Genomic DNA, 13,297 nt, shown 5'->3' with positions numbered 1-13,297 from the left:
GTAATGCAGAGTTTCTCCTTGTCGGCATGGAGTGTTATCATTGTCCATATAAATGATTATTTTGATAGATTCAGGATTCAGTAGGGTGAGTATTTTTTTTATACAATGGATGCAGCGTATCATGACACAGCTCTATCTGCTCTGAGGGCCAAGATCTGGAGCAAGCATGCAGGGGGAACCTAGAGATCCTTATATGTACTAATGTGGATGTTAAAGAATGATTCTAAACTGATGGAAGCAGGTCCCTTTGCTAAAAGATAACATTCCAGTGAAAAAAATAAATAAATTCTGCTGTCCCTATGGGGCAGATTTACTAAGACGCCAATGTTAGCTATCTGCTCCACTGGAGTGGGATGGGACAGTTTTTTTTAAGAGGCGCACAGTTCCGGTGTGAAACGATTGCATCTGTGCGCCATCCACCCCCTTCATCAGACATAAAATAAAAATAAGTATATTCATCTCACCGCTCCTCTTCTTCCCTCCGTGTCCCCTCAGGCTCCCTCAGCATGCGACGGCTTATAAAAGGTCCTGATGGGACCTTATATGCGACACAGCACTCAACGTCATCAGTGCTGCGTTACATACAACGTCCTGACTAAGTTCGACGTCAGGACCTCGTATGAACCGCCACACACTGGGAGGGTCTGAGCAGACACAGAAGTGAGAAGAGGAGCTGTGAGAAGAGGAACATTGAGGAGTCAGGTAGTTTGATCAGGGGGAGCAAGGTTGCTACGTCCCACAGAGTGAAATCTACGCCAGCTTAGCATATTTCCACTATATTTTACGACAGTTTTCTGGCATAATTATAATAAATTTGTTGGGTCGATGTGACTCCACCTGCTTTTAGAAAGCCATGCCCCTTTCCACAAAAGTGGCGACACAAATTGAGACTTTAGGGCTCTTTTGCGACTTTCTTCTCCGGATAACTGATGTAGAAAGGTTAATAAATTCCCCCCTATGTGCTGTTTGCTATTTCCGGTTTCTGCCTATTCTCTACATTGTGGCATGAAGTGGCTGTTATTTCCATGACATAAATTCTCCGAGGTTAGAAATCAAGTCACTCGTATGTATGAAACCAATTCTTATTTTACAAGGAGAGGGGTATCACTACATCTGCGTGGAACTTTTTTGTGCCACTGTTGGTAATATGAAAAATATCATAGCAGATATAAAGTCAATTTATGGCGTAAAACCCGCAGAATCATTCATTCAATCATATCTCTTCTTGCCTTTACTCTATTCAGTAACTTACATGTGATTGTGTTAAATATCAGCCTTTAGTGCAGAAAGTTTTATTGTCTGTGGGAAATATTTAGCATTTTCAGGTATGCAAAGTAAAAACACAGGTAGAGATTGTACACTTTTCCAATGTATATTACTGGTTTCCTGTAAATAAAAATCCTTAAAATGTATGTTGACTTTTGTACAAAAGTTTACAGTTTCATACAGAATGAATCTTCATAAGAAGATGAGTGCCTCTGTAAATACATTGCATTACTTGTCCTGTATTGATCTTGAGTTATGACCTGTTTTATAGTCCAGAGATGCATTCATTATTCTGCAGGCTTTAGAGTTGAAAACTCTTAGCATTCCCTGTTGGTGTAATATTAAGAGTTTGCTGTGTTGTTTGTTGTTCTAGGATTGTAGTTTTTAAGCTGGCCATACACAGATTCCAGCATAAACATGTATGCTCGGCAAAGCTTGCATGTTTATTTCTGGCCAGAGAAGGGAATAATCCGCTGTTAGCTCACGTTATCACCTAATCGATAGAACGGATCAGACATGTTGAAATATCTGCTGTCGGGAGACCACAATACACATTTGATTGTCCGCCAATCTGGTCTAGATTGTCAGGTTTGGCCAACTCTTGTCTAATGTGTTTGGCCAGCTTTATACCAGAAGCTGCACAATAATCTGATGTAAGAATTAATGACTGTCCCATTGCATTATAGTAGCTCAGATATAAGCTGCTAGGAAGGTTTCTATTGACAAGCTTGTGGACTATGGACTTTATACTGTATTTACAAAGTAACTCAAATCTATATATATGTGTGTGTATGTATATATATATATATATATATATATATACACACATACACGTACTGTAAAACTCTGCATTACCTTTAAAAAGGCAATAAATTGTATTTTGCGATGTAAACTAGTATCACGCAATGTAAATGAACGGCAAAATAGACACCAACCAGTATTATGAAACAACGCCATTACAGGAAGTGAGTTATTTTACAAATGATTATCTTCCCAAACAAGCACGTGGAAACATTACATTGTTAAATATTCAAATGAAATATAAATGAAGCTCCACCTTTGTAACTATATTGAAGAATATTTTTAGAATAAAATAAATTGTGATCAATTTATAATTGGAACCACTTCTTCTAGCTGTTCCAGTAACATGGAGTCAGGGCTAAAGGGACTTTCAAATCCTATTCCTTCCTTGCTGTCCTTTGAGCACATGGTCTGTTTGTGGCAGTCTGTAGTCTATGCTCAAATTATTGCCTGACATAAATGAATGTTCTTGGCAAATTTTCAAGGCAGCTGCTGTGAGGGGGATTTGAAATTTAGTATAGCCTTGTACCTTTATTATATGAACATGACTATTTATCTATTTATGTAGTTGTGTAATATATTTTCTAAGTCTCATACACACAGTAAAAATAATTTTGTTTTTCTGTATTTTGGGGTGTTGTAATTGAAAGAAAAGCTTAAAGGGTTATTGCCATCACAGAAATAGGATCACAGTTCCCTGCATAGCCGGTGAACGGGAGCACATTTTTGCAGTGAAAATCTACGAAGAGGATGCAGATCTAAAGCAGCGCTATGGCCCCTTCAATTTCAGGATCTGTGAGGTCCTTGCAGTTGGACCCCCATCAATCAAAGAGCTATTACTTTTCATAGCAATATGTCATCACCTTCAGTGATGGGAATAACCTTTCAAACCTTCTGCTTTCTTTTGGATCCAATCCTGGTTTTGACTCAGAAAATGAATTATCAGAATCAGAATTGCTCTGTGTGAATGAGAACTAATATATGATTATAATTTTTGCTCTCAACTTCCCCTCTGCCTCTTCTCTCCTGAGTGATGGCTGTTCCTGTATACAATGGTGGTCGGCAGTCATTGTTGAGGGGTGGTTAGAGGCATGAGCACATCTCTCCTCATGAATACAGTGGACTCCGTCTAATGAGTCGTCGCTGTATTCATGAGCAAAGCGGTGCCCTGTATCTCCTGCCTCGTATCTCCTGAGTCACGGCAGCCACTGTATAAGACTGTATACAATGGCCGTCAGTCATTGGTAAGGGGGTGGGTGGAGATGAGGGCACCGCTCTTCTCATGAATACAGGGGACTTCCGCTTATTAGCCTGCTATATTCATGAATAAGACAGTCCCCTATTCCCCTACCTCTCCCTTCTCCTCTCTCCTAAGTGATGGCAGTCACTGTATAAGCTCCTAAACTGGGGCAGTAATCTGTCAATGGTGAGGGGTGTGGTGGAGGAGAGTGAACTTGGGGGACGTTTCCCTCATAAGTCTGCTGAATTCCCCTTAGTTAGCAATTACATAATATTTTTTGTGCTATTTGGTATAATAGCTTATTGGACCTATGAATCCAGCCTTAAATTCACTCTAAAGGTGGAATTTCACTTTAAGGGTATGTTCACACGAGGTCATTACGTCCGTATTTGACGGACGTATTTCGGCCGCAAGTACCGGACCGAACACAGTGCAGGGAGCCGGGCTCCTAGCATCATAGTTATGTACGACGCTAGGAGTCCCTGCCTCGCTGTCGGACAACTGTCCCGTACTGTAATCATGTTTTCAGTACGAGACAGTTGTCCGGCAGCGAGGCAGGGACTCCTAGCGTCGTACATAAGTATGATGCTAGGAGCCCGGCTCCCTGCACTGTGTTCGGTCCGGTACTTGCGGCCGAAATACGTCCGTCAATTACGGACGTAATGACCTCGTGTGAACATACCCTAAAGAATACCTTCTATATCAACAACAAAAAATAAATCAGTGCTTACTTTTAACCTTTGGTGCTCCACATCTTTAATACATTGCACCATTAATTAGTTGCTGACTGCTGTGTAAATCTCCTATGCTGTCTGCTGACTGTCTCTATTCATATTCAAGATGAATGTATATTGTTTTTTTCACCTATTAACTGTCTGTGTCCAATGAGAGAACAGATCGTGACAGTGATACAGGCGGCAGAGCGGCTCTTTTTTCTTAGTAATTACAGTAAGAACTTTATTTTGTTTGATATTGGAGATGCACTTAAAATAATTACATTTCTTTCTATTTCCAGTGATATTGTGATTTACATATGGTCATTCTATTTGCTACAAATGTTACATGAGCGATTACAAATATATGTATTAAATGTGCCTACAAAATGTGATGTGATAGTTACAGCCCTTTCTATCCTGAACCAGTTGCCCATCGCAACCAGATAGAACTTGTCTTGAAGTTTTTTAAAGAAAGCGGAATAGGCAACACTAATCTGCACTAATGTTTACATGAGGCTCATTCTCTTCACATTTAAGATGTTTCATATAGTTCCTTTATGACAACAGTTTCCTCGTAATATTACCAATATTGTTTGACTACAGGGAAATAACTGTAAGCATTGCCTAATAGTGAATTATGGATATACAGTACAGTAATAGAAAATCAATGACAACAAGTGTGTTGACAAATATAATTGTAGTTCCTTCTAACGCAATCCACTACTCCATGTATAAAAACAGTGCATACAAAAAATGGATGTATTGTTCATATCAACCAATCAGATTCCAGCTTTCATTTTCTAAATGCAGGTTAAAAAATGAAAGGGGGACTTTGATTGGTTGCCGTGGGCAACACCTTCATTTTTTTTTTGTCTACAGTAGTTTTCATATATGAGGCCCAGCCACATTTTTCCTTCTATGAAAATCCATGTACTTGTCACAGTATACAACAGTTTTAATACCGACAGGAACATTAGTTTGTTGCATAAGTTGATGTGTTTCAGTTTAGTTCTAGATATAGGCTAACCTAAAATAATCCAAAGAAAAATGCAACTAATACATTGATCTGTTCTACAGAGTAAGTCTACAAGAAGTGTTAACCCATTATTCAAAAAAGTTGTGTATGTGATATAGTTTATTTTTTTTAAAACAACAAAAGGCAAAATAAATACTTTAAAATAAGACTAAAAAAAATCCTCCTATTAGAAGTTACTATAAAACTTGCAAGCTGTACACCAGTGTTGCACCATGAAGCTCATACAGGATTTTTCTTCAGTGTAAAAATATACAAGTTTGCTGCTCCCATAGACAGCATAAAGGTCCGATTGCTAGTCATTTCCTGGAGGTTTGATTTCTTGTTATTTCATACTTCTCCTACCCAAACCACTGTGTTTCCCCATCTGATTCCTGAGACCTCACAATGTAGAACACTTTGCCTTCCATTGATTAGAAACAGAGAATCCTTAGCTGATGTTAAAATATACTGTCCAAATAGGCCACTGTCTTTTATTATTCTATTTTTCTCATTCCAGGGCCAGTCTTTTTGTGCTACTGGGTCTTTTAGATTCTTCAGCATGTCCACCCTTCCTGAGGACAGTTCTAAAACGAGAACATCAGTTTGTAGATGTGATGCAGCATAGATATAATACTGATTGCTCTCTGTGAAAGATGATTGAAAAGTCACATCAGATATTTGTAAGTTTGTTTGAAGGTCATAAATCAATTTAATTTCACCTTGGAAAGTAATTGTTTGGATTCTGATTCTGCCGTTTACTTCATCTGTGCTGACCAAATAACGTCCGTCTGAGGAAATGTAGGGTGTCCCGGTTATATCACCATTTGGGCCAATGACTGTGTCTGTAACGCTATCAATTATTACCTGAGGTAACGCAGTTATGGAACTGTTCGATTTGCATTGCACAAAATAGTAACCACCCAGATGGGAATAAGCCATGTTCTTCGGGATACAGCTGGCGTTTTTGAAGCTGATGGTCTTTATTTGAGTCACAGTTTCAAGGTCAATTTTATGAATTGAAGGTCTGGATTTATTGAAGAGAAAGCCAAATCTGAAAGAGTAATATAATATATTAACATGCATTTATATATATTTTTATGCATTTTTTGTGCACTTTTATATCAAACAATGGAATTTCTTGACAGAGCACCGACCCAAAGACTGTCTCATCCATTCACTAGATCAAAGGACAAACTGGAATAATGCAGCTGTCTGGGACAGTCTGTAAACAAATGGTTTCCAGGTCCGACTCTTGGAAAACACCAAACTTCTCCTGTGGGTATACGTGACAAGAGAAGTAATATATGGGCAGTTCACATGAAATGCTCATATAACTCTAAGGGTATGTTCACACGACAGCCTCCGTTACGTCTGAAATTACGGAGCTGTTTTCAGGAATTTCAGACGTAATGGCAAGTGCAGGTGCTTTTCGCTGTGTCCATTACGGACGTAATTGGAGCTGTTTTTCCATGGAGTCAATGGAAAACGGCTCCAATTACGTCTCAAGAAGTGACAGGCACTTCTTTGACGCGGTAAAAAAAATGACCGTCGGCACTGAACATCGTACAACCCATTCAAATGAATGGGCAGATGTGTGCAGACGCTTTGGAGCCGTATTTTCGGACGTAATTCAGGGCTAAAATAAATGTCCGGAAAAATAAATGTCTGCTCACAAGGTAGAATGTGAACTGACTGGTCCTTCTAAGATATGCCCAGAAGTAGTTCCTTTTGTATTTGTCAGTACATTGATATTGAAAAATAGTAATTGGTTGAAGGGATTGAATCTCTTTAACATTTAAAATATTATACGTTTGGTTTTCAAGTTGAAACTTTAAATTCAGCCTTTTTTTCTATGGGGTCAGTTGAAATATCTGCAATTTTACGTGTGTGGGCATATCAGTGCTAGCTATTGGCTTGAAAATTTTTCCGAACATTGCATGCTTGGAGAATAAACATTGGACTTTCCCACATTGGAATGTGGTGGTATCTATACTACACTACATGGCCACTATGTGGACACTGCTTAATAATTATTGGATTTAGGTGTTTCAGCCACAGCCATTGCAAACAGGTGCATAAAAAAAGCACACGGCTATGCAATCCCCAATGACAAACACTGCTCGTATTACGGGTCATATTGCAGAGCTCAGGTACTTTAAACGTGGCACTGTAATAGGATGCCACCTTAACCACAAGTCAGTTAGTAAAATCTCTGATCTGATAGATCTGTCACGGTCAACTGTAAGTGCTATTATTGTAAAGTGGTGGCGTCGAAGAGTAACAACAGCTCAGCCAGGAAACGGTAGACCATGAAACTTCCAAACTGTTCCAAACTGACATGAGCACTTAAATTGTGTGTTGAAGGTTTGGGTTAGGCCCATTATTTCCAGTGAAGGGTATTGTTATTGCCACAGCATACAAAAACATTTAAGACAATTGTATGTTTACAACTTTTCGGCAACAGTTTGGATGAAGGCTCTTTTCTATTCCAGCATGACTGTCCCCCTGTGCCTAAAGCAAGGTCCATAAAGGCATGGTTTGACAGGTTTAGGGTGGAGGATCTTAAATGGCCTGCACAGAGCCTTGACCTCAATCCTATGAAACACTATTGGATTACCAATTGTGAGTAAGATCTCTGATCCAATATCAGTGCCTGGCCTCACAAACTACTCCGCTATTGATTCCGTCGGAAAACCGGAAACCAGCCGAAATGGTGACGAACGGAAAGCATTAGCGATGTTTCCGTCACCATTGAGATCAATGGTGACTGAAACGGTAGCTGTGCTGTCAGTTTCACTTTCCGTTGCAGGGTTCACCCGACGGAACCCCGGAACGGAAATGAACGGTGATGTGAACAGGCCCTTATGTATTAAATATACACTAGTTATAGATATGTATTATGTCATGCTTTTGATCTGTTCACTCCTTACCGAATATGGTTAATGATAAGATTGGTTGGAGGAATAAATAAATCATCTACATCTTCAAAGTCTGTGCGGATGATATGCTGGCTTTCTCCTGTACTTGCTTCAGCTATAACCTAAAACAAAAAAAATAAGGCATATGTAAGTAAACAGTAACAAAAATGAAAAAAAAAAAAAAAATCTGTTAGAATAAGAAAACTAGTGCACAATTAAGTACAATTACATTTTATATGAAATCAGTGAGATAGTTGGTTGTTATAGGTAACATCTCTCCATTTCTTGCGATAGATTTTGATAAATGTTTATTGGTTTCTCATGTGGTGATCTGCATTCAGTTTTAAGTATTAAAATAGGGTTTGTCTTTTAATTGTTCATACTGTAATTAAAGTCACACCTTAGTGTAAAGTTAAATTGCTTAATAAACTCCATCAAACGGGTGCAGTGGTAGTTAAAACTAATTCCACTCACAGATATTGCCTGTATTAACAGCTGCCTGCAAGCCCCTCTATTACAAGGTGTAAGGTAGTTGTCAGGATTTAAACACAGAAACTCCTGTCTCTCAGGAAGTAGCTCTTCTCATTGAGCTATCTGAAATGGTAGATGGTGCCATTGCTGGCTAAATCTCTTGCCCAAGTTATTTTGATTTATGTCTCTGGATTTACTGCCTTTATTAACCCCTTCAGGACTGAGCCTGTTTTAGCTTTCAGGATGAAGCCGATTTTTCAAATCTGACATGTGGTAATAACTTTGGAATTCTTTTACCTATCCAAGTGATTCTGAGATTGTTTTCTTGTGACATATTGTACTTTATGTTAGTGAAAAAATTTGGTCAATAAATGTAATATTTATTTGTAAAAAACACCAAGGTTTAGAGAAAATTAGCAAAAAAATAGCATTTTTCTACATTTAAATGTATCTACTTGGAAAACAGGTAGTAATACCACACAAAATAGTTAGTCGTTTTTTACATTTCGCATATGTCTACTTTATGTTTGCATCATTTTTTGAACATTCTTTTATTTTTCTAGGACGTTACAAGGCTTAGAACTTTAGCAGCAATTTCTCATACTTTCAAGAAAATTTCAAAAGCCTATTTTTTAAGGTACCAGTTCAGTTCTAAAGTGGCTTTGAGGGTCTTATATATTAGAAAGTCCCCATAAATCACCCCATTTTGAAAACTGCACCCCTCAAAGTATTCAAAAAAGCATTCAGAAAGGGTTTTAACCCTTTAGGCGTTTCACAGGAATTAAAGCAATGTAGAGGTGAAATTTACAAATGTCATTTTTTTTCGCCAAAATTCATTTGTAATACATCTTTTTCTGTACCACAGAAGTTTTTACCCAAGAAATGTAGCTCAATATTTATTGCCCAGATTCTGTAGTTTTTAGACATATCCCACATGTGGCCCTAGTGTGCTAATGGACTGAAACACCGGCCTCAGAAGTAAAGGAGCACCTAGTGGATTTTGGGGCCTCCTTTTTTTAGAATATATTTTATGCACCATGTCAGGTTTGAATAGGTCTTGTGGTGCCAAAACAGTGAATTGTCCCCATTTTAGAAACTACACCCCTCAAGGAATTTATTTAGGGGTATAGTTAGCATTTTGAACCCACAGTTTTTTTGCTAAATTTATTTGAATTAGTATGTGAAGATGAAAATCTCCTTTTTTTCCTGAAAAAACGTAGACATTTTTAATTTTTACAAGGAATAAAGGAGAAAAAGCACCCAAACAATTGTAAAACAATTTCTTCTGATTACGTAAATACACCATATGTGGTAATAAACTGCTGTTCGGACCCACAGCGGGGCTTAGAAGGGAAGGAGCGCTATTTGGCTTTTGGAGCTCAAATTAAGCTCAAATGGTTTTCGGGTGTCATGTCGAATTTGCAAAGCCGCCGAGGGACCAAAACAGTGGAAGCCCCCCAAAAGTAATCACATTTGGAAAAAAACACCACTTAAGGAATCTGTCTAGGGGTATAGTGAGCATTTAGACCCCACAGGTCTTTTGCAGAATTTATTACAATTGGGCCGTGAAAATTAATATCAACATTATTTCCACTAAAATGTTGCATTTATTTCAATTTCACAAAGGATAAAGGAGGAAAAAGCACCCCAAAATTTGTAAAGCAATTTCTCCCGAGTACGGCTATACCCCACATGTGGTCATAAATGTTTTTTCATTAGAAAGTAGTTAAGCCTTTCAGACTGATCCATGTTTTGCTTTTTCTTTTTTGTTTTTCCCTCCTTGCTTTCCGAGAGCCATAACTTTTTTATTTTTTTGCGGGACAAGCTGTCGTTTTTATTGGTACCATGTTTTGGTACATACAACTTTTTGAGCACTGTTTATTACATTTTTGTTAGAGCCATGGTGATACAAAAATTGTGATTTTGCTGTTTTAAATTTTTTATATTTCACGGCGTTCACCGTGCAAGTTAAATAATGGTATATTGTAATAGTAATAGTTTGGAGTTTTACATATTACCAAAAGGTTTTTTTTTGGACATTAAATATTTAATTTTTTTCCACTAATAATAACTATTTACTTTTTTTTCTACACATTTTATTAGTCCCCCTAGGGGACTTGAACCAGCAATCATTAGATCGCTGGTACAATACACTGCAAAACGAATGTATTGCAGTATATTGTCATTTTTACAGGCTCCTGTAACAACGTGATTGCTGTTTCTGTCCTTTAGTCCCGGGTGTCAGCTGTAATACACAGCTGACATTCGCAGCGTATAAAGCAGGCTCATCACGTGAGCCCACTCCACACATCCCCCCACACACCACAACATGCTATTAAGTCGTTGTGCGTGAACTATTTAATGTGCAGCGGATGGTGCCGAGTGAGAATTACAATTTTCCACTGATGTGCCATTTTAGTGCTCTATATGTTATGCCCAGTTTGTGCCACTGAAGACAAATACCTAAAAAAATATTAACCAGGTTTTCCCGGGTATGGCGATGCCATATTGGTAGATGCACTGGCGTAGCTATAGGGGTCGCAGCGGTCGCACCACATCAATAAAAAGTTACTATAGTAACTCGGGCCGCGGGCCCCTGTTACTATAGTGACATACTTTACTTACCTTCCTGGTTCCGGATCGCAGCGGAGGTCCTGACGTCAAGCGCTGTGCGCAGCGCATGACGTCACAGCGCTATGCCGCCCCGCACAGCATCGAGACTACAGTACTCCCGCCGCGGCCGAAGAGGAAGGTAAGCTTAGCCCTGACTGGCGGGGTCTGACTCCCGGGACCCGCCAATCAGCTGTTTTGAAGGGGCCTCAGCACTCGTACGAGAGCTGCTCCCCTTCATTCCTGTCACTTCATTCCGGTCACACTGTGAATCGGCGTCGGCGATTCACAGTGTGAGCGAGTAGTGAAATGAAGGGGAAGCAGCTCTCGTACGAGTGCTGCGGCCCCTTCAAAACAGCTGATTTGCGGGTCCCGGGCGACACATCAGCTATTGATGGCCTATCCTGTGGATAGGCCATCAATGTTTAGGGACTGCACAACCCCTAAGCCTACGATGTATCAGGCTTAGGGGGCCCATGAGACAGGATCACAGATTGTGTGATCCTGTCTGCTGGGCCCTGTATCTAAGCCAATCACATGGTAGGCTTAGATACATGGCCCATGCGTGATCCTGTCTGCTGGGCCCTGTATCTAAGCCTACCACACTGTAGGTTTAGATACAGGGCCCCAGCACACAGTAATCTTATACTGTATAAGATTACTGTCTGCTGGACCCTGTATCTAAGCCTACCTTGTGGTAGGCTTAGATACAGGGTCCCACAGACAGTATCACACATGGGCCCTGTATCTAAGCCTTAGGGTATGTGCACAGACACTAATTACGTCCGTAATTGACGGACGTATTTCGGCCGCAAGTACCGGACCGAACACACTGCAGGGAGCCGGGCTCCTAGCATTATAGTTATGTACGATACTAGGAGTCCCTGGCTCGCTGCAGGACAACTGTCCCATACTGTAAACATGTTTTCAGTACGGGACAGTTGTCCGGTAGCGAGGCAGGGACTCCTAGCGTCGTACATAAGTATAATGCTAGGAGCCCGGCTCCCTGCAGTGTGTTCGGTCCGGTACTTGCGGCCGAAATACGTCCGTCAATTACGGACGTAATTAGTGTGTGTGCACATACCCTAACACATGTGTTACTAATCATTTTTTGTGTGTTTTCTTACAGGTTCGGTCATTGGACTAAGGCGGATTCCAGGACTACTTCGATGACAGCTTTTTTTTTATTAATAAAATGGTTAATGAGGGTTGTGTGTTTTTTTTTTTTTATTTCAATAAAATATTTTTTCTATGTCTTTGTGTTTTTTTTTTAAACTATATTACTACCGCCTTAGTAATGGCCGCCGGCTGATTGACAGCATCCATTGCTAAGGCGGGGCTTAGTGTTAGCGGATGCAGAGGCTAACACTAACCCCCTTTATTACCCCTGTACCCACCGCCACCAGGGGTGCTGGGAAGAGCCGGGTACGATCCAGTACCTGACCATCTGTAGCGATGGTCGGCCACTGGGGTGGCCGCAGGCTGGTATTATCAGGAGGGGAAAGGCCAAAAACAGTGGCCCTTCCCATCCTGGTAATACTGCTGCTTTATTGTATCTGGCTGGTTATGAAAATGGGGGGGACCCCACGTCATTTAAAAAAATAAAAAATAATTGGAAAGAACGATGTCGGGTCCCCCCCAATTTTCATAACCAGCCAGATACAACACAGCAGCAGCAGGCAGCATTACAAGGGTGGGAAGGGCCACTGTTTTTGGCCTTCCCCAGCCTAATACTACCAGCCTGCGGCCACCCCGGTGCCTGCCCGTCACTACAGATGGTCGGGTACTGGTTTGTACCCGGCTCTTCCCAGTACCCCTGGTGGCGGTGGGTACCGGGGTAATAATGGGGGTTAGTGTAGCCTTTGCACCGGCTAACATTAAGCCTCGCCTTAGTAATGGAGGTTGTTAATCAGCCAGCGGCCATTACTAAGGCGGTGATAATAAAGTTTAAAAAGATACAAGCACATAGAAAAAATATTTTATTGAAATAAAAAAACACAACCCTCATTAACCATTTTATTGAGAATAAAAAAAAAGCCGTCATTGAAGTCCTCGTATCCGAAGTCCAACAACCGAACCTGTAAAAAAACACAAACACACAAAAATAATCAGTAACACATAATGAAGCAAAATTATTATTCTTACCTATCCTGGGTCCAGCGCTGGAGCCGCAATGTCAGCGAGCTGGGCCCTGTATCTAATCCTATCATGTGTGATACTGTCTGCTGAGCCACTGTATCTAATCCTATCATGTGTGATA

General features: G+C 40.2%; 1 protein-coding gene across 2 annotated transcripts in view; it reads right to left on the bottom strand.

Moving 5' to 3' along the window:
* Positions 1–3,980: 3,980 nt before the first annotated feature.
* The window catches only part of FSTL4 (follistatin like 4), a 917,181-nt gene continuing 907,864 nt past the window's right edge, over positions 3,981–13,297 (bottom strand). For both annotated transcript variants that reach the window (XM_075859960.1, XM_075859961.1), the window contains exons 15-16: positions 7,969–8,078; positions 3,981–6,089 (exon numbers count right to left, since the gene is read on the bottom strand). In XM_075859960.1, coding sequence (XP_075716075.1) covers positions 5,387–6,089; positions 7,969–8,078 — 813 coding nt within the window. In that variant the 3' untranslated portion in view covers positions 3,981–5,386. The remainder of the gene's footprint in view (positions 6,090–7,968; positions 8,079–13,297) is intronic.

This window comes from Rhinoderma darwinii, chromosome 3 (genome assembly GCF_050947455.1).
Source record: "Rhinoderma darwinii isolate aRhiDar2 chromosome 3, aRhiDar2.hap1, whole genome shotgun sequence".
Classification (NCBI taxonomy): domain Eukaryota; kingdom Metazoa; phylum Chordata; class Amphibia; order Anura; family Rhinodermatidae; genus Rhinoderma; species Rhinoderma darwinii.
This window is presented reverse-complemented; position numbering and strand designations above follow the sequence as displayed.